The 25,711-nt window shown below is 45.8% G+C and overlaps 1 protein-coding gene across 3 annotated transcripts in view; it reads right to left on the bottom strand.

Annotated features, from left to right (window-relative positions):
- NAV2 (neuron navigator 2) overlaps positions 1–25,711 on the bottom strand; it is a 399,261-nt gene that overhangs the window by 119,617 nt on the left and 253,933 nt on the right. For all 3 annotated transcript variants that reach the window (XM_082660768.1, XM_082660769.1, XM_082660770.1), the window contains exon 12: positions 5,093–5,215. In XM_082660768.1, coding sequence (XP_082516894.1) covers positions 5,093–5,215 — 123 coding nt within the window. The remainder of the gene's footprint in view (positions 1–5,092; positions 5,216–25,711) is intronic.

Raw genomic sequence — 25,711 nt, 5'->3', positions numbered from 1 at the left:
ACAATAGGTATGTACTGTCTTACAGTTCTTCGAGGCAGAAGTCTGAATTGGGTCTCATGGACTGAAATCACAGCTTCGGCAGGGCTACGTTCATTTCTGGAGGCTGTACGGGAGCAGAATCTGTTCCTCTGCCCTTTCCTTTTTATACAGGTCCCCCACATTCCTTGGCTGTGGCCCCTTCCTCCATCCTCAAAGCCAGCCAGGGCGGGTGGTGTGCCTCTCACACCTCATCACTCTGCCCCCTCTCCTGCCTCTTCCACTTTTAAGGACCTTGTGATTACATTGGGCCCACCTGGATGATCCAAGGCACTCTATCTCAACGCCAGCTGATAAGCAACCTTAATTCCCCTGGCCATGTAGCGGAACATAGTCACAGGTGCTGGGGCTATAGTCGGGGACATCTTTGTGGGGCCACTGTTTTCCTTACCCCAGGCTTGGAAGGGAGGATGAGGGGAGAAGTCATTCCCATCTGTGCTCCCTCTAGCCTGCATATCCCAGCAGGGGCGATGCCTAAGAAATAGCTGGGTTGGGGACCTACCACATGGTGAGGGCCCCTATCAATTGCATCTGCTGGCTGGGGCACTCTGGCCTGGATTCAACTCCTTCCTCCAGGTCGGGCCTGAATCTGTGAATGTGTCGCCAGGAGGCCACGTTGTTCCACACAAATCACAAAGCCAAGCAGTGCCCTGGGCTCGTGGAGATCCTGCGATGCTCTCACCGAGGAAGGAGGGCCTGGCTCGGCAGGCTGGTCAAATACCAGGTTGCATAGCTACACCCTCACACTGTGGGACTCCCTGTTCAAGCTGAAGCCGGGACAGCTCTAAGCACCAAGGCCTGGGTCCCAAATGCAGACAGTCCAGTTTATACAATGACTGAAGCCCAACTGAAATGCCATCTCAATACCTAAAATGTGCAGAATTTGCAGGGCAATGAAAATCTTGTAACAAGGGAAAAACAAAACAAAACAAAATAGTTTCTCCTTCCTGTTTGGTGATGTCAGAGGGCAATTTTCATTTTGTTCAAGTCTCAGGCTGACGTTTTAACACGCGGCATTAGTTTTTCTATTTTTATGACTACCTAAATTAATAAAAGCAACTGGTGTTCAATAAGTGTTTTAATGGTTGAGAAGAAAGTTACCAAGTAATGCAAAGTCCTCCTCAGCATCTATGTGCACAGAAGCCTGGCTTCTGTCCTCCACGTGCTCTCAATGACACGTACGTGACCATCAGGGGAGCATCTAACTGTCTGAATCCACTGCTCGCTAAAGCATGATGCCGCAAAGGGCCACAGCGGTGCTTCGGGGGGACAAAGAAAGGGATGGGTTCCGAGGAGACAGCAGTGCGTGCAACCAGCCGGAGATCCACAAACCATGCGACTGTGGGCCCAGCCCCTGGGCCCTCCTTGTTGTTTTTTCCTTCCTTCTCCCAGGCTGCCAGCCCACAGACCTCCATGCCAAAGCTCTCTTTAGTTATCTGTTATCTGGGGCCAACAGCTTGTAATAAGCCACCTCTGTTTGTCCCTTTTGACCCTCCCTTCTCAGACAGCTGTGTGCTGCAAGTTCCTCCTGATGACTATTAGGTAAAAACTAGAGCCCACGGGTGGCAACCCTAAAGAGTGACAGGAGTTCAAGGACAGACTTGGCAACTTGAATTTACGATCGTCATTTATTATTTCTCAGAAGCTGGCTGGTGACATAACGAGACTCACTAACAGATATGGTCTCTGTTTCCCAGACTCTGAAGGTACACATTCCTATCAGTTACTTTTAATAACCCTGAAGATACCCCAGCTAAATCCCATCGCCAACAGCCACGGCCTGCCTGGTGCCTGGTGGGTCAGCGTCCTTTAGGGCCTTCCCCCCCGGAGAGCTGTCCTTCGGGGCTGCACTGCCAAGGTCAATCAATGATGTTCCTGTTTGCACTGTGAGGTGATCCGCCCTTCTTGTGCTTGCCTTCCCTTTGCCGAGGGCTCATCAGAAATCATCTCTCAGTACTTTTCCTATTTCCTTTGTAGAACTCATGTAGTTTACTGCTTGTGTGTGAATCCTTAAGGACTGGGCTGTCTTTTTATTAAAAAAACTTCACGGAAATATCTTAGCTCTTTTTTTCAGGTTAAAAGGGAAGAATTCTGGAGAGGTGCTGGGTTCTCTGCATATTTTTTTCACTTGTCTAAATTATTTAAACAACATATTTCCAATTCAAGGATAAGAACAGGATTACCTAGTCTGCAGCCATTTGCATACTTCTTATTTTTTAATATATCTGCACACCGTCTGTGATATTCTTCCTTGATATTTCACGTTAAATCATCCCGAGCTTATACTATCCTTACCCTAAGCAATATTTGTAAAGTCATGGGTTTGAGATGCTAGCTGTAAGGTTTTTATTATTGTTTTAATTACAATTAAAATGTAATTGTTAAAAAGAAGTATTTCCCTGTCTACCATCTAAAATTATTTCCTGTACTATTAATGTTAGCCTCTCACTTTGGGACACCGTCATCTAGAATATAGTTTTGGGAAGAGACTTACATGAGGAACTTGAAAGAAACAAATCTACTGCTATTTCAACTTAGCCAAAGATAAAGAATTCTTATGGTTTGTTTACACTAACTTTGGAGAGTAAAGAAATTTAACATATTCAAGAATAATGCAGAATATCTCACTGCCTACAGGTCAAAACTTTTATATAAAATAGAAAATTTGTAAGCATTATTAAATCCTTTTTTTAAAGCCATCTGAATTCTTCCTTTACAAGTTGGTCAGGGGACTCCCCTGGTGGCTCAGTGGTTAAGAATCCGCCTGCCAATGCGGGGGACACGGGTTCGAACCCTGGTCTGGGAAGATCCCACATGCCACGGAGCAAATAAGCCCGCACGCCACAACTACTGAGCCTGCGCTCTAGAGTCTGCGAGCCACAACTACTGAGCCCTCCGTGCCACAGCTACTGAAGCCCACGCGCCTAGAGCCTGTGCTCTGCAACAAGAGAAGTCACCGCAATGAGAAGCCCGCGCACCGCAATGAAGAGTAGCCCCTGCTGGACACAACTAGAGAAAGCCCGTGTACAGCAACGAAGACCCAATGCAGCCGAAAATAAATAAATAAGTAAATAAGTAAATTCATTAAAAAAAAAAAAAAGTTGGTCAGTTAATTATTCAGTCTTAAATGATCACATCTGAGCAATTCCAGCTTGGAGAGAACCAGGAGACACTGTTGTCTACTTGGTCCCACCATAGGGGCTGAGCTGGAACAACGGAACAAATGCCACCCATCTCTCCAGTCCCCACCCAAATCCTCCACCTCCAAAAGCAGGAACAAGCTCAGCTGTGATCTATGATCATTCCATTAACCTTGAAATGAAGCATTAAATTAAATTGCCTACTGCAGACTCTGCTTTTGCTACAAGGGGAAAAAGGCCTTCACTTTATGCTAATAGATTTACTAAGCAACTCCGTGTTTACAAGAGGATGCAAATAAGCAAAATAATTTAGCAAATTGTGAAATCTCCAGTGGGGGTGTTACAACAACTGATTTTTCTTTTGCTGAAATTTCCTCTAAAGATTTTAGTTATACAGAGCTTTAGCCTTAGAGAGAGCAGTTCTCAAACGGTTCATCTTTCTATAGAATTTTCAAACCAATACTTTAAATAAAATTACAGGAAAAAAGATGACTTGAGCTGGACAAGTCTTTTGTCCTCTCTGGTATCAATCACCACCTTGGATGCTGGGGAGACTCGGAGAAGGACACAGTCGAGTTGGTGGCAGAGCCTGGGCCTTGGGCAGATGCCAGCTTCCCAACAATGAATTCAGCACTCTCCTTACCAGCCCAAGCTTCCAAGTCTTCCCCAGAGAAGGTGAGGATTCCTCTTCAGCAAATTCCCTTTCTGGGGGGTAACTTCAAAATAATGCTGCCCTATTTCTCTGAAGCCAGAGAACTACAGAAGTCATATCACTCTCTGTAAAAAAGTATGTCCTGCTAAGAGAATAGTAAGAAGCTGTGCTGTGATACAGATACTTGGCACAGTGATTTCAAACCACTCATATCAAAATTCCATGTTATGGGGGCTTCCCTGGTGGCACGGTGGTTAAGAATCTGCCTGCCGATGCAGGGGACACAGGTTCGAGCCCTGGCCCGGGAGGATCCCACATGCTGCGGAGCAACTAAGCCCCTGCGCCACAACTGCTGAGCAGCCTCTGCTCACCACAACTAGAGAAAGCCCACACACAGCAATGAAGACCCAATGCAGCCGAAAATAAATAAATAAAAATAAATTTAAAATTCCATGTTATGTCTCATCAACCCAGATGTGGAAAGAGGTCAAGTATGCCAGAAAAATCCTTCAACAGTCAGATCATTAAAGGGTATTGAAATCTAGAAATATAGCACATCAGGGCTGGAAGGGATCTTGGAAATCATACAGTCTAAGCCCCTTCTTTAATAAATTGCTCATGGTCATAGAATTGGTTTGTGTCAGAGTAAAGACTAAAAACTTGGAGGCCAAATATTCTTCTTTATTATACTGTTTTCTGAAGCTCTTTTTGTCTCTGAAGCAATGAAGACCGGTCAAGTCTCATCATGTCAACTACTCAGCATGCAGTGTATAAAGCTACATGGTTAAGCCTTGCCTCCTATCACCAGGCAACCAGAGAATTATCGGGAAGCCTGCTCAGCCTTGGCCAGGAGAGCTCTCTTCTACACACAGACCTTCTGTGCATCACCAGGGACTCTGTTCCTTCCGAGGTGCAATACCTAGAAAGCTGGCTAACAGAGGAAGCAAAGCAGATCCCCAGGGCCTGCTGAACTGATAAAGATGCAGTAGCAACAGTCAAAACAACAACAAAAACTGCCCAGCCTGAGCTCGCTGGGTTCGTGCTGTCAGAAGCACCATCCCACCCAGAAGCAGGATGCAAGAGCTGGTCAGCGGTCCTCTCCCTCCTGCTGTGCCAGCTCCTAACCAGAGGCCCAGCTTCAAGGCCTCCCAACCTCTGGTGGGTTAAGGTAGCACCCATCCGCTCTCACTATCACTGCCCTCATTTCTCAGCCCCCCCTGGAATGACCTCCACACCTGAGCAACCCCGAGTGGAGCAGGCTTACCTGTCAGCATCTCCGAGGCCCAGGGAGGTGTTTCTTTGCAGGGTCTCCCGCACCACAGCCATCCCATCAGGGAGCCGGTTCAGGCGGCGGGTGTAGAGGCCAAGTCCACCATCGGTCATGTACCTTTGAAAGAAGAAGAGGATGACGCAAAGGTATGGTTAAGGGCAGGTCCTGTGCCATCCTGCGGTTCATATCCAGAAGTCCTGCACGGCCATCCTGTGCTCTACGGGGGAAGGAACTGAGGCTTTCCCAAGGCTCTGTCACTGATCACAGCACAGGGATAACTCAGCTGACTCAACCCAAAGGATCACCAGCTTGCTAGCAAAAATACGTCGGCTTAATTAACCCAAACTCACAGGAACCTATGAAGCAGAAGGGAACTAGTAAATAAAATTAACTGTCAGATGCATTCATGACATTCTTTTTAATGTCAGCAATTATACAAGCAGGTGTTTTACCTAAGTACTGTGAATGGAACTGACAAGTCATCGGCAAGTCATAGGGAAAAATGTTACAGAACAGTGCAATGGAAAAAGTAGGCAAGCTTTTAAGATGAAAAGAAAGAAAAGATGGAGGATACAAGAGCCAGCTTTGCCGTCGTGGGCAAGTCATTTCTCTGAGTCCTGTGTTTTTCATCTAAACTGTGTGAATATCACAGCCTTCCTGCATCACAAGGTGGACATGAGAATTAGTGAGATAAGGAATATCACAGTGCTCTATAATTTGTATAAGATCGTAGAAACAGAAGATGTTATTAGGACAGTCATCATCTTGAAGTAGCTACAAGGGTAAATTTCACCTCTGATACTGATGTCTTAAGGGGGGTGTCCCAAACTCTCTGAATAACAGTAATGCTCCTTTACTTTTCTAGATCTCTCGGTGATGCCACAAAGCTATCTTCTGATGAAATCAGTCAGGGGGAAGGGGAGACCCCTGAAACTTTCTGTATAGATGGCTGACTATCTATCAATCAGACCAGTTCCTGAAAGATTACCTACCAGTAGGAGGTAGTTCAGGTCCAAAGCAGCTTTACTTCATGGACCTCTGCTCCTCCACGACACCCCACAAAGGAGACTGCTTGTGCCATCACCCCCATCTCCAGAGGAGAACCAGAATTCAAAGCAAAATTCGAGCAGAGCCAGAATCCAACTCAGATCCCTTAAATTCCCACACGGGCCCCATCAGATTGACCTGCAATGCATCCGAAAGTGCAAGTGATTTGCATGTCAAGTCAAATAATAGGAAGTAAGAAGACCAATGAACGAGTGGTTGTTTTGTTGCAACAGTCAGCCAAGCTCATCATGGAATGTTTCACTGCCTTTGGTATCTTGGCGTTAGAATATATGGCGTAGATCCTGAGGGTTCTCAATCCTTGAGATTCTTCCACCTCTAGTTTAGGAACTTCTTAGGATATATTCTTAGAAAAATGGACTTACAGGATGCTGTGGAGGTTTCCCAGAACCAGTAGGGTCAACTTAGGGTCAGAGAAGAAAGTTTTCACAGAAGCCATCTTGGGTGAGAAGGGGCTTCTGTTTTGGGTCAAAAGAACTCTCCCTTAGGGCAGCTTCCAGGATACCACGTCTGAACTGACTTCTCTGATGGCCCCATTCACCCCCCGTTTATGACATTAATGATCACAACGCCAGCATAATGGAAAACCTGCTGAAGTCAGTCAAACCGATTGTTTGCACCAGTAAAATAACACACCAGACTGGCTTTTTTCACTCAACTGTACGATAAAAACCACCCTGTGAATATACTAAAACCCAACGAATTGTACTCTTTAAAATGGTGAATTTTATGGTATCTGACTTATTCCTCAAGAAAAAGGAAAAAAGAAAACCCAAAAACCCCAGCGATTGCAGCTGCAGTTAAATAATTATCTGTGTAATGACGTTTGGATGCTTGGTTCCCACACTGGATAGTGAACTCCTTGATTGCAGGGACTATTTCATTTTGTTCAAATCTATATCCCATGTGCCTAACACATACTAAGTGCTTAATAAATATTGCTTGTGTTGAATGAAGCCCAAAGATACAGCCATAGGGTGAAGTTTAGCAAAAAACATTTTGGGAGGAAACCGATTATAGGTTCTTCTCGCTCTTAAATGTCAGCAAATTTGACATCTAAGACATATGGCAATTAAACTGTCTACCTGTCAGTCAACCCATCTGCCCATCCATCCACCCACCCACCCAGTCACCCAACAGATGTAGTGACCCTGGGTCCAGTGGTGGACTTCATGTGTGCATCCTACAATTAACATAAGGAGAAAAAAAAAACACCTACAGAAAAATGCAGTAACTCTGCCAGAGGCTAGACTTTCTAGAGTAAATGTCCTTTCAAGGAGATTTCAGTGGAAGCTCTTCAAAACACAATCTGCTGCACCATTAAACAAGGCAGTTAATTTCGATTTTAGCAAAGTCTGCTCGGCCATATAGATAAACAAAAATTTTTCAACTGGGGAGATCTTGTCAAAGGACAAACTAATTTTAGCATTCATTTCCCTGCTGGATTTTTATTGCTGGTGAAACAACACACACGGTTGGGCAATTACACTTACCCAGGCATGTAGACGGAGGCCCCCACATACACAGCCCTGGCTTTCTGTGAAGGCCAAGAGCTGGTGAGCATTCCAGAGACTGAAAGCTGAGATGTGCTGCAGCCCCCAGCCCACTAACACCAGGTGCAAGATGGTGGTGTCAAAAACTGACCCCCGATGAAGGTGGGGGGCCTTGGAGAGATGGGACTGGATATGCTAACTTAGCTTGTCAACTGCTGCTGGGAATTCTGATTCTGTTTAGGCAGAGAGGAGGGGAAAGACAAGGATAAATCAGGATCCTCTGCCTTCTCAAATGCACCCAAGACTGAAAGCCAGAATCGAATGTAACCAATGTGACAACGATCTAGTTTCTTTACAAATCTATTTCATTCATTGTGTGTGTGTGTGTGTGTGTGTGTGAGAGAGAGAGAGAGAGAGAGAGAGAGACAGACAGACAGACAGACAGAGACAGAGGGAGAGAGAGAGAGAGAAAGAAAGAGAGGGAAGGAGGGAGGGAGGAGTCAGAAGTGGTTAAGGAAAAGAGGGAATTTACCTCTTCTCCCAGAGATCTGTAAAAACGTATTCAATCATATTTTTTTTAATATTCAAACTAAATTCTATGTCCTCTCACTGCAAGACAGCACAGCACTGGAGATAGCTGTCACTTGAACCAGACTCACACTCAAGAACTTAAAGTATTTATTTCTAAAATTATTATCCACCAAATACAGTAGTCTGATTTATAAAAAGCTCTGTATATATTTTTAATAACTCTTCTGGTCTCAATGAAAAATATATATTTTTTGGTTCAACTCAAATTTCTACAGGAATTGGCTACTGAATGCATTAATATAGACTGCTGTCAGTTCATCCCTTTAGGAAGCATAATTTTAGAGATGAAGCCGTCACTGGTGTGCCGATTTAAAAGACCAGCCCTCGCCCTGGGAGGTGTAAAGGTTTATGTTCCTGACGGCTCAGGAGGCTGGGAGGGATGGCTGCATCCCATCTCCGGGATGCAGCTTTATCAGAGGCTCCCACTGCGTGGAGATGCAGTGACTTGCCTGAGGTCAGAAGGAAAGGAACCAGCTGATCTAGGGACCGGATCCCTGAGCACCAGGGCTACACTTGCCTTCTCCGTGGAGAAATAAATAATTAGTGCTGGAGCCGAATGAGGTGCTGGTAATATCCTAATGCTGGCTTCCTGGGGTCCTAAGCCACCAAGGCAACTGAACAATTTCCACACTGTCCTCCCCAGTTCCGCAGTGATGGGTGGAGGTTCCGCTGCTTCCCCAGAGGCTCCTGGATGGAGAGCGGGAGCCTCTGCTAAAGAGACAGGGTGTCTGTGGGGTGTTTTTCTTGCTTTTCAAGGCTGGGGCACCCTGGGGTGGCCCACGAGCATCAGAGTTAGGAGCATGGCTCTACCTTGTCAGCGAGTCCTGGGTTCAAAGTATCCCCTGCCCCTCGCTAGCTGAGGGCCCTTGTGTGTGTCATTGTTAGCAAATACTAACGGTTACTGATCCTTGCTGGGTGCTGTGCTAAGTGCCTCACATAAGTCATGACATCTTCAAAAGAATCTTATCAAGTGTTATTTTTATCTCTATTTTTTAGATGAAGACAAGGAAACTGAGGTCAAGATCAAGTACAGGTAGGTGGGTTCTAATCCCAGCTTTGCCACTTTTGGAGGGTAATTTCTCCAAGTTTCAGTTTCCTCATCTGCAAGATGAGTGAAACTACAGATTAACCTCACAGGGCCGTGGTGGGTAGACTGAGACAGTGTGTATAATGCCCAGAGCCTGCTATATCAGGAGCCCTTAAAATTCATTAGCTGCTGTTACTATCAGCAGCAGCAATGGCTCGTGTCTCTGAGTAGTGACTCTGCGGTCCCTCCTCCCCTTTCAATTCCACAAATATTACGTGCTCTGTGCCAGGCTGGGGTTACAGAGACAGAAAGGTCTCATTCCTGTCCTGCTTAGTGAAGCTCAAAGTCAACAAGGGTCTCAGATATGTAAATAGGTAACTCTCCTACTGCAGGATGAGCCGTATTCCAGACGGATGTATGACAGGCTCTGTGCATAAAGGGGAAGGAGTCACAGTTGGCCTTTGAAGGGAGCATAGGAGTTTGCCAGCCAAAGGAGGAGGATCCATCTAGGCACATAGATAACATGTACAAAAGCAAAGAGGAGGGTAAGAGGATGGGAAGTAGTTCACTGTTGCCAGAGCAGCAGGAACAAAGACAGGAGCTGGGCTGCAAGGGGACTGGGGCACAGTCAGGAAGGGCTGGGACGCCAGGCAGGGCTGAGGCGTTTGCCCGGAAGCCAGGGAAGCTATGAAGGTAGTAAAATAGTGAGTAACAGGTTTTCGATTCCTCCACCATTCAACACTCCATTTTTGGCAAGCACTGTCTCACTGATATCTCCTGTAGATTTTTCAGAACACGCCACTTGTCCGGATCCTGTCTGAGTCACCCCAGACCTTCGGGAAATGACCAGACTTGCAGGGTAGACCTCACCATCCCTCCATCTAAAAGAGACCTGTGAAGGCAACAAGCCTATGACAAGGAACTTTCTCAACAAAATAGGTGCACCCTGTGTAACGGACAGGGGCTATGAAAAAGCTTTGGAATCTCATAGGACCTGTCAGAACAAATACGCTAAATTCTGAGTCCAACGCTGTCAACAGCTCTCTCCTCCTTCTTTACATGTACATAGTGAGGCAACAATGTAGAACAAGTGAAACTGGCTCTGTGAGTCACCTTCAGAAGGAGGGAAAGAGGACCCCTCCTTCTCAAAGTTCCCAACCTGGCGCATAAGGAACACAAACGGGCTGGCGCACTAATCGCAAAGGAAATCACCTTCTGTCAAGAACTGGGGGAGGTGAGAGGGGATGGGAAGGGAGAAAAATATGTACACTGATGTATTTCAATGTATTCCTAATACAGCACAGCATAAAAAAATTTAAAACTCTCAGAGGCAAGAAGTGAAAGCAATACCGACAGAAAAAAAAAAATCGAGCCTCAGTGATTACTTTTCTTCAAAGAAATGTCAGCTTGTCTGTATTTCTGGGACACACATTTGGTTTAAATGTGAACATAGCAAAGAAAAATGGAATAAAAGAACTGCATATTTAAAAACTATTCCTTGCCAACATCAATATAAATATATGAACATATACATCAACAAATACTTCGTTGTATAAGGTTAAAGAAAATGATGTGGGCAGATGAAAAGACCTTGCATTCGAGTTTCACCAACACCCAAGTCCCCAAACAACCAATGCTTTCACAATGCTCTTCTACTCCATTACAATAGGCCTGACATTTATATTCTAAGTTTATTAGGATGTAAATTGAGTTTCTGGACCAACCTGTAAAAGGATCCCTTTAGTTTAGGGCCTCTTAGAAGTCAGATGAATAAATTTCACTCTGGGTCATGGAAGGACAAACTGACAAGCAAGTCTAACAAAGCTGCCTGAATCCTTTTGAAGAAAGTTGATCTTAGTGACAAAAAAGAATCTGCTACATTTGACTTAAGGGGAGAAGATGCATTTGAAATGCAAAAACATGGTTGGAAAAATCCAGATTTTTAAACTTTTCAGTGCTCTTTTTTGGGAGGATGTGAGAGTTCAGTTTTCCTCTCCAGCAAAAATAATAATAATAATAGTAAGACTGCAGCACTAAAATTTAGGTGAACACTTAAAATTTGACTAATGAAACACTTGGAAACTGCTTTGCCCTCAGGTTTTAGGCACAAAATCTGAGGCAACTATGGCATATTTCATTTACCAATCCACCCCGCTGCTGCCCTCACCTCCAATGACAAGTACGGAAACGTATCACAGAGCAATTCTAAGACCCTACCCACTGCATAGCCTTAATATCTGAAAATCAAATAAAGGTGAGTCCTAACCAAAGAACAGGTTGCTGCTGCTTCTCTATCATGGACCACCCCAAACTGACACACAGTGAAATGAAACTTACAGCGGCCTTCAGAGAGAAAGTCTAAGTTTCGAATGTCTTTCTTCATTCGGTTTCCCTGCAATAATACGACTTCAGGTATAAGTAATCCAGACTAGACCACACAAATAATCAAGAAACATTGCTTTGGTGTTCATGGCTTTTAGGGAACTCCTCCAATAACTCTGCTGCCCCTACAGGACCAGTTTCCTACCTTCCTGCTCGGAGCAGGGTTGGGGCAGAGATCAGCACGACTTCCCAGGGTGCTCTAGGACAGCTGGCTCTTCAGGACATCCCCGAGCTGGTATCTTGCTCTTTTTAGGAGGATATGAGAGTTCAATTTTCCTTTCCAGCAAAATCTGCCCTTATTTCGCTGAATCCTGGAGCAGCCACCCGAGGCCAGAGCACAGAACAGGGCTCTGGCAGATAGATGTCACTTTCACTGCAGGGAAGTTCCTTCAATGGCCAGGAACCACCAACGGGGAGCATCCACAGCTCAAGGGGCACCAGCTCCGTCCGTGGCTCATCTGCATCTCACTTCCGTCTCATCCAGTCAGTCCTGGCTGTGAAGTGAGTCAGACGATTGGGGAAACCCTGGCTCAATTCTCTGAGCCTGGTGTAGCAGGAAGGCAAGTCTGCAGAAGTGAGCCAGGCTCAGCAGGGCTGGAGCCTACTCTGGCTACCTAGTCACCGGAGCACGCCTCTCTGGGGAGCACGGCAAAGACGTTGCTAAGCAAGTCAGGCAAGAGCTCAGCTCCAGCAGGCCACGGAGACAGAGGTAACAGTGGGAAAAGGCAGGCCTGAGTAAAGGAGGAGTCAAAAGGTCCCAGGGGGGTCCATTAAGCCTCACTGGGTGAACGTGGTGCCACAGACTTTATTTCCGAAAGCTATAGGTGCTGCAAAGCTGCTTGAAGAGAACAGAAGGCACACTGCAGGGGTCATGCCGCAAAACTCAACACCTGCCTCATCCTCTACCTGCCGCCGAACCAGTAGCTTCAGCAGCAGCTGGCAACTTATTGGAACTGTGGCATCCCAGAACTCCCAAATCAGACCCTGCAGTTCAACAAAGTCCCCACGTCGTTCTAATGTGCATTAAAGAATGGAAAGCAGGGCTTCCCTGGTGGCGCAGTGCTTGAGAGTCCGCCTGCCGATGCAGGGGACGCGGGTTTGTGCCCCGGTCCAGGAGGATCCCACATGCCGCGGAGCGGCTGGGCCCGTGAGCCACGGCCGCTGAGCCTGCGCGTCTGGAGCCTGTGCTCCGCCACGGTAGAGGCCATAACAGTGAGAGGCCCGTGTAACCGCAAAAAAAGGAGAGGCCACAACAGTGAGAGGCCTGCGTACCGCAAAAAAAGGAGAGGCCACAACGGTGAGAGGCCCGCGTACCGCAAAAAAAAAAAAAAAAAAAAAAAAAAGGAAAGCAGTGACCTCAAGCAGTGGTCTCTGTAGTGGGGAGCATAAGATGACCCACAGGGGTGAAAACGAAAATGCTTCTGTTTATATTCATTTCTTATCACGTCCCTTGTAAATCCTGTGTGTATGCAGGTATTATAGTATGCACAGTGTTTCAGTCACAAAGCATATGTATGTTTAAAAAACAAATATAGCATCTAATGGAGGAACAAGCTCTTTCTGATGCAACCAAAGGCAGTTTAGAGACCACGATCTGAAGCAGAAATTCCTAAATCTTCTTAAGTTGTGGACCCCTCAGAGAAACCCCTGAAAGCCATGGAGCCTATTTCTCGTATGAATAAAACATGTATCCAGTTCAAGTCAGGTCACAGACCCCCCACCCCAACCCAGGCCCCGTGTTAGTGGCCCCTCTGCGGAGTTAGGGCAGAAGTGGATCCTGGCTGAGTCGGTCCCTTCGACATATACAGTTTCCGCAGAGCAAGGTGTTTGCTTGTCTTTGCTGTAAACGGAATTCGTGTTGGCACGTGGCATCGCTGTAACTCACAAGTCACCCTGGCTTCTAGCACACAGACTCGATCTCACCACTGCTGTGGGTTTGGGTTTGCCTCCACCAAACTCCTAGCAGAGGAGAGACTGATCTAGCGGGAAAATTCCTGCATGGTGAGGAAACATGCTGCTATGGTTCTTGCATCTTTTGCAGAATGTAATGTGGATTTTTACAAGTTTAACAAAATTCCATCTAGCACTGATTACCAGAGCATTTCGGTTTAGCTTGCCTACAGATCTATACATATATCAATGCTATACATATAAATCCGTAACTGTACTAATAAAATACACAGTCACACAGAGAGCCAGGGATTATAACAATTTATCCCTATTTATGACCCCTATTTAAATAAATACACACATATAAATTTTTCATTACAACCCATAACTATGCTTGTTTACAATGGGTGTTGGCAGGGTGCCCTACTGAAGAAAGGCTGCATGCTTTGGAAATTTGACAGTCCCCATGTCTGGAATTTGGTCTGGCCTGAATTCTCTTTACTGTGGCTCAACTGTCAGTGTGGGGTTGCAGCAGGTATTTCTAGCACGAGCAGGAAGCTTTTTGTCCACCTACTGAAAGATGAAACACATTCTAGCACACAGGAGACAGTTCTCTAGACAAAGCCCCTTTAAGCTCTTTCTTGGAATGAAACAGATGGTGAAAGGAGACTGACTGATATCCAGGAATTCTCAAACCTTAGAATACACCCGAATCATCTGGGGAACCCGAGAAAAATGCAGACTCCAAGGTCCCAGCTTCACAGATGCAGAATGCCATTAGTGAGGCGTTTTTAAATAGACCTTGTTTTTTTAAAGCATTTTGAGGTTTACAGAGAAACTGCATGGAGGAAAGTAGAGTTCCATTAAACTCCTTCTCCCCTTCCACCAGTTTCCCCTATTAACATCTTGCATCAGTGTGATACATTTGTTAAAACTGATAAACTAATACTGATACATTATTTGATACTAATAACTAACATTATTATCAATAATATTGATACACTGTTAACCAAAGCCCACAGCTTATGTTACAGTTCACTGTGCTGTACAGTTCTATGGGTTTTGACAAGTGCATAACGATATGTATCTACTGTCACAGTATCACACAGCTAACGTTTTATTGCCCTAAAAACGTCCGTCCTCCCCTGTTCATCCCTTCCCTCAAATCTGTACTTTTAACAGACATGTAATTTTCTTTTTCTTTCCTTTTTTTTTTTTTTTTTTTTGGTTAAATAATTTTCTTGCAGTCAGGATCAAGCTGTCAGAAATGCTGGCTTAAGTCTTGAGAGCTGGATGGAGGAACTGTGAGCTAGACTGACCTCAGTTTCCCTAAGAGTTAGTTAAAAAGTCACCATAATGTGACTATAGTGTAACAGTAACTTAACTTTCAAATCTTTATAATAACTAGTCTTGGCCCTGTATATTAAGGAGGCAACATGCATGTTAAGAGTACCCGATCCCGGGCTTCCCTGGTGGCGCAGTGGTTGAGAGTCTGCCTGCCGATGCAGGGGACATGGGTTCATGCCCCGGTCCGGGAAGATCCCACATGCCGCAGAGCAGCTGGGCCCGTGAGCCATGGCCGCTGAGCCTGCACGTCCGGAGCCTGTGCTCTGCAACGGGAGAGGCCACAACAGTGAGAGCCCCGTGTACCTCAAAAAAAAAAAAAAGAGTACCCGATCCCTGATTCCTAATGGCCCCTCCATCTCAGATCACAGCCTGATAAGAGCTGTTAGAACTCTAAGTTTCTTCTAAAGTATCAGTTAACTCTTGCACGTGGACTTTCAGGCCTACAGGCCCCAGAACAGTCCAACTGTGGAAGCCCACACTGGGAAGGGACACAAGTGAGCAGTGCCAGCTACGCTGAATACAGAGTACTGGGGGTCATTTGTGGGGGGCTCAGCGGGGGTGTCATAATTAGATGCCTTTACCCTGAAATAACCTTCTGTTTCAAAAGAATCCATCCTCCCAGGCACTTCTCACGCACCGGGACACGCTTGCCAATCTTCCGGTTGCCGCTACACCTTATCATTCCCATGATTTCTGACATGACTCCCCGACCCCTAAAGCTCTGTACGACACAAGTTCACTTTTCACCTTGAGTCGACGGAATTTGTGCTGGTGTTCAGGGTTGTGCGTTTCCTTTCCAAGATGACTAGAGCTCCCAGCGGTGGGAATCGGACATCCAGAGTCTCCTTCCCTTTTGGTTGCATGTAGACACCCCTAGGTAGTAACCAGGGTCACTTCCAAACTGGGGAGAAGCCAGCTGCCACTTGACTTTAGGTTTATGTAAGTTTCACTTTGTCTTATCTACACTGTGGCTCAAAGTAATGCCCAGGGGTACTGAGGACAGGTGGAGGACGAAGGTGACTCACGTAACTGGGGGGCAACCCCTTCTGAGACATAAAGCAGGCCTTGGGACATCACCCAACCTCAGTAAAGATTTCTGAAAGCAGCTGGGAGGCTACAGGAAGCACCGCACTACAGCCCTATGCAGGCTGCTGCCCTAGAGATGGTCCACATTTTGAGGTGGTGTCATTTGTTCAGTACACGTTTATGCAGCCCCTGCTGTCAGGCAGGCACTGGCCTGGGTGCTCGGGATACAAGAATCAGATCCAGTCCTTGACCTTGAGGGGCTTAGAGTCTGGGTGAGGGGAACAGACATGTCAATGTTTGCATGGGGCTCAGCAAGGGCCAGAGCAGGGAGAAGGGCCAGAAAAGGCTTCTTAGAGGAGGAAACCCTCAAGCGGCATCTTGAAGGATGAGAAGGTGTTTGCCAGGCAGCCTTGGGTTGGGGCAAGGAAATTAGACAGTTCACACAGACATACGTGTATCAATACAAAGGATCTAAAATGTACAGTGGATTCACTGTGTGGTCTTAGATGCTAAATTTCTACTAGGTAACATTTTCATTAAGAAAATCATTATTCTGGGCACTCATTCTAAATGGAATTTGATAAATGTATTTCCAACACAAAGAAATACGTACATAGGCCTCTGGCTTTCAAGCACAGGGATTAAGCCAAAACTGGGTGACCCCAAGGATACTCGAATTACCTGCCACTAAATCCGGCAAGCCCAGTAGACACAACAGCTGACAACATAGGATGCCTGACCCTGTGTGCTTTTCCATTTGTCCATGAGCACTGGGTCACCTTCAGAAACAGCACCCAAGCAGCCAGAACACCAGGTCTCCATGGCAGTGGGCCCGTCGCTGGGGTGGGGCAGGAGTTTGGAAAAGCATATGTGATGTTATAAATTTACCACTTTAAACAAACAACTAAAAAGGCCCAATGATTTTTATAAGGTATTCTATAAAGTTTGACAGAATTTTGGTTCACGTGTAACTACTGAAGAGACGGTAATTTTCTAAAGACACACTTATTCTTACTCTCACATTCCTCCTCCCCCCAATTCAGAGTGTGATGTCTTCACATTAAGGGATATGAGAGTTTCTGCTTTTTTTTTTTTTAAGTCTGAAAAACACCGAGTTAAAGTTCTGTGAGAATGGGAACCAGCCATTCTCCTCCTGGAGAGCTCAGATTTTGAACTACGTGAGCACCAGGCCTCCATATTAAGTGAGGCCATCTAAACATGCGTCGTACAGTCACAGAAGTGTCTCAGGATATATTCACACAGAAGGAACGAGACTGTGGCTGAGAGTGGGGATGGGGCCCCTCCCTGCCCTGAGCCACGACAGGCAGATCTCACAGCTGCCTCTTCGGGGTCCCACCCCTTCCCCCAAAGAAGCTGTACTGCATAATCCTGGTAAAACAGGGCATGCTGAAATTCTTAAAATCTTAAAAACAAAACAAAATTCTAAATTGAAAGGGCTTCCTGCACAAACCAAGGGCCACCGGAAAAAAAGAAAAATCAGCCCAGCCTCCACCTTGGCGTTCCCCAGAAAATGCCTGGGTCTCTCCCATGTGAGCCACAGAAAAATGCCCTTTTCTACTAAGGCTGGTAAACGTCTGTCCTACTCCAAGAAGTGCCTGTGGGGTCCAACATGGTACAAACTCCAAAAAACAAACGATGTGCTCCTCAATGATTAAAACACCGTGCTTGAGTTGCCATAGGGTCCAGCAACCCCACTCCTGGGCATCTATCTGGAGAAAACCATAATTCGAAAAGATACATGCACCCCTATGTTCACAGCAGCACTGTTTACAATAGCCAAGACATGGAAGCAACCTAAATGTCCATTGACAGATGAATGGGTAAAGAAGATGTGGTACATACATACAATGGAATACTACTCAGCCATTAAAAGAAACAAAATAATGCCACTTGCAGCAACACAAATGGACCTAGAGATTATCATACTGAGTGAAGTAAGTTGGAAAGAGAAAGACAAATACCATATGATATCATCTGTGTGTGGAATCTAAAATATGACACAAATAAACTTATCTATGAAACAGAAACAGACTCACAGGCATAGAGAACAGACTTGTGGTTGCCAAGGAGGAGCGGGGGTGGGGGAAGAATGGCTTGGTAGTTTGGGCTTAGTAGATGCAAACTATTATATATAGGGTGGCTAAACAACAGGGTCCTACTGTATAGCACAGGGAACTATATTCAATATCCTGTGATAAACCATCATGGAAAAGAATTAAAAAAAACCCACCTTGCTCATCTGCACACTGACGTGCGGTGGCCTCACTCACCATGCTCTGCCTCCTCTAGCATCTTAGTGCTGAGATACTGGATGTCTTTTAAGATCATCTCACCCACCTCCCAGCCTGAAAAGGTTGTACCTCTAAAACATCACCTTAAATGCAACCAGGCATTAAGAAAAACACCAACAGGGACTTCACTGGTGGCGCAGTGGTTAAGAATCCGCCTGCCAATGCAGGGGACACAGGTTCGAGCCCCGGTCTGGGAAGATCCCACATGCCGCGGAGCAACTAAGCCTGTGCGCCACAACTACTGAGCCTGCACTCTAGAGCCCGCGAGCCACAACTACTGAGCCCATGAGCCACAACTACTGAGCCTGTGAGCCACAACTACTGAAGCCTATGCTCCCAGAGCCCATGCTCCGCAACAAGAGAAGCCACTGCAATGAGAGGCCTGTGCACCGCAACGAAGAGTAGCCCCCGCTCGCCACAAGTAGAGGAAGCCCGCACACAGCAACGAAGACCCAATGCAGCCAAAACTAAAATAAATAAATAAATTTATTTTTTAAAAAAACCATTAACCATTTAAGAAAAACACCAATAATACACAGTCTTACGGAACTATAGAATATTAGATCGGGGGGTGGTGGGAGGTTCCGAAGATTACTTGGTCTGATGATTTCTCAGATGCAGAACTGACACTCAGAGAGTTTAAGTGATTTACCCAAGGAAACACAACTAGAAAGTAGCCACTGATGTGTTTTCATTTTAATATATTTTTGTGGTCAATAAATTTATCGTGTTCAATAAATCTTTTATGATAAAATTAAAGTTTAGTTCCTTTATTTTCCGTTTTGTTTTAACTGTTTACCTATTTATCTCCTCGTCTTCCAGCCTCTCACCCAACGACTTCAACAAATGTATGACCAGTATTATTATAATTATGATTATTATTTTCAAGCTTGTACTTTTGCTTCACTATGCCCAGTCCCTAGATTCTGCCTAGAATTCTTGAGATAGGTACCTAACAAATGTTCTTGGTACACTAAATGAAAGAATAAATAATAACCTAGAATTAAGTTGCTTTAATGTATGATATATGTGTTAAACATTTGGGGAATACAAAGAAGTGAGACATCCTTGCATCTACTTAGAGGAAAGTCAAATACATTAATAGAGGCTATGTTAGCTAAAGGATTCAAGGAAGACTTCTAGGAAGATGGGGGTCCCCCAGGCAGGGGCAGCTAGTGAGAAAAGGCTTAGAGGGAGGGGTCATAGGTCCCATTCAAGGGACAGCATGGCATGAGCAGAGTACCCAGTGTAGGGAACAAGGTCAATGCCACTCTCAGTGGCTCATGAACCTGAGCTGAAGGCAGGCATGTTGCCCCCTGGCTGAATTCCCCATTGTCTGTGATGTTCTAAAAAGGAGTAAAAAGTGAAACCAGTAGAGCAGGGAGTTCAGCTGGAAAGGCAAAAACTGCTTCCCTGTAGAATTTCAACAGGTATGGGCCTGGACAGTGCCACAGGCATGTTTGCAAGAAGGACAGGTGTGTCTCCCCACAGCAAGGCGGCTGCTGGAGCTCGGCAGGTAACTTGGGCAGGAGACACCCAGCAGCCAAGAATCCAGGCAAACCAGCCAGCCTGGGGACAGACAGAGCGGCCCGGGTGGTGAACGTCCGGAGGGCACCCCGCGGCAGCTGGAGCGCTGGCGGGAAGGGCAGGCTGGGAGGGAGCCAGAACCCCGGCCGGTGACCTCCAGAGCGGGAATCAAGCAAAAGCTGGTTGTCTACAGGATACTCAAGTTACCTGCTAGCAGGGCAGGGGGAGCTGCAGTCACAACAGCTGGCTGGTGCTGTACAAAGGCACAGGGTCCCTGAATTTCTCGCGCTTCCACTGGTTCAAACGTTTCCACTTTCACAAGAATGGGAGACAGATGAGCTGAAGGAATCATTCAAACAGGGCAGGGGCAAAGCCACACCCCTTCGACCCTGCATAGTGAGAGTGGGCTTATTCAATATTGTAACATTTTACACTTTAAAAAATCCAGCAATCCCATTCCTGGGTATATATCCAGAGAAAACTCTAATTTGAAAAGATACATGCACCCCAGTGTTCATAACAGCACTATTTACAATAGCCAAGACATGGAAATAACCTGAATGTCCATCAACAGATGAATGGATAAAGAAGATGTGGTACATATATACAATAGAATAGTGCTCAGTCATAAAAAAGAACGAAATAATGCCATTTGCAGTGACATGGATGGACCGAGAGATTACCATAGTAAGTGAAATAAGCCATACAGAGGACAAATGTTATATGATGATATTGCTTATATATAGAATCTAAAAAAAAAAAATACAAATGAACTTATTTACAAAACAGAAATAGACCCACAGATATAGGAAGCAAATTTACAGTTACCAAAAGGGAAGGGGGGCATAAATTAGGTGTTTGGGATTTACACTACTGTATATAAAATAGATATATTCAGTTATATATATAACCGAATCACTGTGCTGTATACCTGAAACTAACACAACATTGTAAATCAACTATCTTTCAATTTTTAAAAATCTATCATTTTCACTATACAACCTAACAAGTGTAACTTTCAGTAATATCTCGGCAGGTGTGCAGCCCCTTGAGCTCACAGTGACTCTCAACAGCTACTCTGACATCTGCCAGACCAGAACCTGCAGCGAGGGAAAGAAGTGGGTCTGATTCTTGTGTTTATTTGAAGGGGGCATGGGTGAGAACATTTTTCGAAGGAACAGCTTTGGTGTCCTGCTACCACCCACAGGCTGGCATGACTTGTGGAAACCAGTCTTGTCAAAGAGACCTTCTCCTGAACACGACGCCCAACTCTGCTCCATCCTTATCAGGACCTCAGTCATTCCTATGGGAACTGGACCCCCTGAATCTTACACTTTTACAGGTCCTCTCTCTCAGCTTCTCACCTCATACAGGAATCCCTTCTACAACATGTGGACACAGGTTTCCAGATTCTGCTTGATTACTCTCAGGAACAGGAGGCTTATGTCCTTAAAAAAGAGCCCAGCCCACTTTGACTAGGTCTGATTTTTAGCATGTTTTTCATTTACACTGGTTAACAGTAACCTTGGTGTTTAGGAAATTAAAAGTGAAAGTCTAACTGCCACCCACAATTTGAGTTTGGTCCTCTGGAACCTACTGCTTTTCTAAGTACTGTCCACGCCAAGCAGATCTAGTTTCTACAGATATTTCTATTACATTTTGAACCCTTTTTCCTTCCTCGTCACGCTTCCTTAAACAAACCTTTGCCTAATTCTGAACCTCTTCAAACCTGGCACCAAGAACAAAACAGACATTGTCTAACCAGCAGCTACTCTTTCACCTCCCACATTATTATCCTACTCATCAGCTGAAGGTTAGGATTTATAGAGCTCTCTAAAACCAAGAAACATCTTTGGGTCTCAGAACCTAAAACCCAGCAGGTGGCTGCACCCCTTAGTAGCTGGATGACCTTGGACAAGTGGCGTCTTTTATCTCCAGTTTCCACATCTATAAAATGGGGATAGTAACAGTGTTATAGGCCTCCTAGGATTTCCCTAAGAATCCAATGATTCAATACTTGAAAAGTGCCTGCCACGTTAAAAGTACTCCACAATCACTGGCTGCCGTTATTACCAGCAACAGCAGTATCATCAGCGGCAGTGGCACCACTGTTATAATTACCCTCTTTCCCTCTCCCTTCATTCCAAACATGTCACTAAACCCATACAGCAGGTATGGTAGAAGATGTTAGAAATGCAGGCGTAAAAAGACACAATCCCTCTGCTCAAGGATATCCTAGTCTAGGGGATAGACAGTTATACAAACAGACAAAGCAAAAGGAACTGAGATGAGCCATCTGGGAGGTTTCACCAGGTGTTTGGGACACAGAGGAGGAAGGCGATGTCTGCTGGCACTGCCAGGGAAGGCCTCCCACCTTCAGCAGATTCTTAAAGGACCGTGGCAGGTGGATGGGAATGGAGGGGGGAGGGATTTATGGACAGAGCAGCCACGTGCAAAAGGCACAGAGGTCTAAGAGTGTGGTATGCACATCAAGGAAAATGTCAGTGGTCCAGAGTGGCGGGACCAGGGTGCGTGGGGGAGGGCCGGGCAGTGAGGGGATGGTGGAGATGACAAGAAACGAGGCTGGGCAAGCAGGTCACTCATTAGCTTCCCAAAGGAAAGCAGGGCCTCTTCTGTGCCAGGCACTGTGGGGTACAGGAGATTCGTGGTCAGTAAGGAAGACGAGCTGTGTCTCCATGAAACTTACACTCCAGTGTGGGACCACGGAGGGCCTTGTGTGTCATCATGCTGGACAATGCAGGGGGTAGGATGTGGCGGACTGTAACTTTCCGAAGATGACTCAGCAACGTCTCCATCCCACGTGGTCTTCTTCAAGGTGACCTTCCCACTGAGAGGTGGGATCTATGCTCCCTCTTTGAATCTGCTTTGGCCGATGTGGTCCAGTGAAAGTGACACTCTGTGACTTCCAAGGTAGATGAGAAAGGGAAAACTTTGCTTTGCTCACTGTATCCCTTGTCCTTGGGGGCTCTGAGACCTCCATGTTGTGAGGAAGCCAAGCCATCCTCACATCCTAACCTTCAAGTCATCCCAATCCAAGTGTTACGACGTGTGCATGAACAAGCTGTGGAGTGACGTGTACTCCTGCTATCAAACCAGCTCCAGCCCTGGGGGCCTCCCTGCTGAGGCTCCAGACTCGGTAGAGCAGAGACAAGCCATCTCCGCTGTACCTTGTCCCGACTCCTGAGGCAGAGACCTGTGAGCAACACCAAATGCTGGTTTCAAGCAGCCAGATTTTCAAGTCTTTTGTTATTAGAGCCACAGAAACTCAAACACAGAGTTTACCCAGCAGGCAAGGTGGAGCCACTGAGAAATTATAAGCAAGTGATAATGTAATCAGATTTATACTCTAGAAAGAGTTTTCTCACCCAAGTATAGGATAGATTTGTTGGATGGACGAGATCAGAGGCAAAGGAAGCAAGGAGGGGACGAATGCAAATCATCTGAACAGTAACACTAGAGGGAACCATGGCAGGAGAAAGTGAAGAGACGGAATCCATCAACCTTGGTGACTGGCCTTCCAGGAACAAGGGAACAGAAGAGGCTGAGATGCTTTCTGGGCTGTGGATGAGAAATGGATGTGGAAATACAGGAGAAGAAATAGATTTGAAGAGGAGAAGAGGAGTTAGATTTTTCACATGTTTACACAACTTACAGGGTTTTCAGTAAAAACCCAACACAGTGGTTGCACTTCTGCTTTGCAGTCAGGTATCTGCATTTGAGGCCCGGCTCCCTAACTCACCAGGCTCTGCGACCCTGGGCAAGATACTGATGCCCTCCAAGCCCCCGCATCCTTGTCAGGAGAACGAGCAGATGACCACACAGATTACGGCAAGGCTGACAGGAAATAAGGTATATAAAGTGCTGCGCACAGTGCCAGACATTTAATATTGCTCAGTAAACAATAACAGGTCGTTGTTATTATTACCACCATGACCCTTATTATTAACTGTTATGCATACTTGGTCAGAGGCTGGCAGGTTCTTTGTATGCAGGAGGCCTGGCTGCAGGGCACTGAATGAAAGCTGTTCCCAGGAAACCTTGCACACACCTCTGGAGCATGGTTTATTCAAGCGTAAAGTCTGTGTCCGTGTCTAAAATAGCTACGCCAGCCTGCAAAGGCGGAAGGGAAACCAGTCTGTTAGCTGTCCTCAATTTCTGTCTCCCTCCCTCTCTCCCAACTTAACGGGTGAGTGGTTTTAATTAACAACTCCCCCAGCATAAGGCAAAAGTCACTCGCTTAATAAAGCTCTACCTTGCCGTGCATGGTTCTGGGGTCTCCAGGTGGCGCTGAGCTTGTAATTGTGTGTTTTGTTTGGGTTCGCAGTGGGTGGGAGGCGACACGACTAGAATTTCCTTGGAGAAATTCAGTATCACATCAACAAAGGCTGGAAACAGCCGGCGATGGAAATCTCCACTTTCCTGAGATTTTACAACAAGAAGCTAGGCTGCGGTGAGGTGCTTCAAGAAATCACCTTGCAAGGGGGACTCCAGCTCTGAACTTTCCTGACTCTGACCATCTCATTGATTTTTGTTTCCAAGACACACAGAGCCAGTTTTGCCTCGGCTCACTTTCTGCGCACCAGCACGTGGAGCATGTTGATGCAAGTGTTTCTAAAGCTACAGCCAAGAACTGTGATATTTAACGGAAATGAAACATGAAATAATGCTTTTGACGCAAATAAAAGTATCTGCTTTTGCCCCCTCCCCAGCCAGCCTCCTTGGTCCTCGCACAAGCATTGGCCAAGTATTTCTCCAAGTTCCTATGCACCTCAGCCCTCCAAGCCTTACCCTTCGAACACTGCCCTCCATCTCTCTTTATAGTCCTAATGCTCCCTAATATGGCATAGGGGAGACCCAGGGTTTCCAATATCCACAGATGCCCACTCCTCCCTTTTGGTCGTGCCTTCCATATAATCAGAGCTACAGGGAGAAGCCATACTACAGAGTTCTTGGAGCACAGGCTCGGATTCCAGCCCAGTTAAACACTTGGTTCCTGCTGTTACTGTAATAGGGAAGAACAAATCAGACTCCATATTGGATCTGTTTCTTTTACTTGGTGTTCTACTGTTTTTGCTACAAGTTAAGAATGTTGCCAATTGCCTGAAGTATACAGGGTAGTTCTCAAGGCTCTGACCTTTAAAGGTATAACACTTTTCCATTCATATAGAGATAAAAAGTTGCAGAACAGAGCATAACATTTGTCTTATTGGAGGTTTACAGGAACATCGTGACCTGACCTACATGGGCAGCTGCAAGAACAAAGGATTCTGACACCAAGAAGTTTGCAAGGACCAACCACACTCCCTCCCTTTTAGTATAAACGAAGCCTGAATTCTAATTTGGATGCAATGGTTCTTTGGGACACTAGTCCGCCATCTTTTCCATCTGCTGGCTTTGCAAACAGAGTCACTATTCCTTGCCCCAACAACTCGTCTCTCAATTTATTGGCCTGTCATGTCATGAGCAGTACAAGCCTGGACTCGGTAACATTACCACCTGTGTGACCCATTCAAGTAACTTAACCTCTCTGAGCTTGGTCTCCTCAATCATAAAAAAGGACGAAAAACAGCCTTTATCTCAAAGAACTGATGTAAACAGTAAGTGAGACAATGCATGTCACGAGCTCAACAGAGTGCCCAGCACATGACAGAGACCCCAAGGCAACTTAGCTGTTGTGAATTACAGCACCGCTACTGCAGGACAGGCAAAAAGACACGTGCTAGCAGGCACTGTTGGTCGACTTCTCTGTGGTCTTTTCCCATCTCAGCAGAGCCAAGACCACATTTATTCTGTCCCATGTTTCTAAAAAATTGAGCTGACTTCACCCTTTAAACTTCACTGCTCAAGTATGTGAAATTTCTCATTTCAAAACAGATGACCGGGTGATTACAAGCACACAGCTCTGGGAACTGGGACATGGACTCCAACGATG

This window comes from Grampus griseus (genome assembly GCF_964374135.1).
Source record: "Grampus griseus genome assembly, chromosome: 8".
NCBI classification, from domain to species: domain Eukaryota; kingdom Metazoa; phylum Chordata; class Mammalia; order Artiodactyla; family Delphinidae; genus Grampus; species Grampus griseus.
The sequence above is the reverse complement of the archived record's forward strand: the minus strand, read 5'-3'. Positions and strand labels throughout refer to the sequence as shown.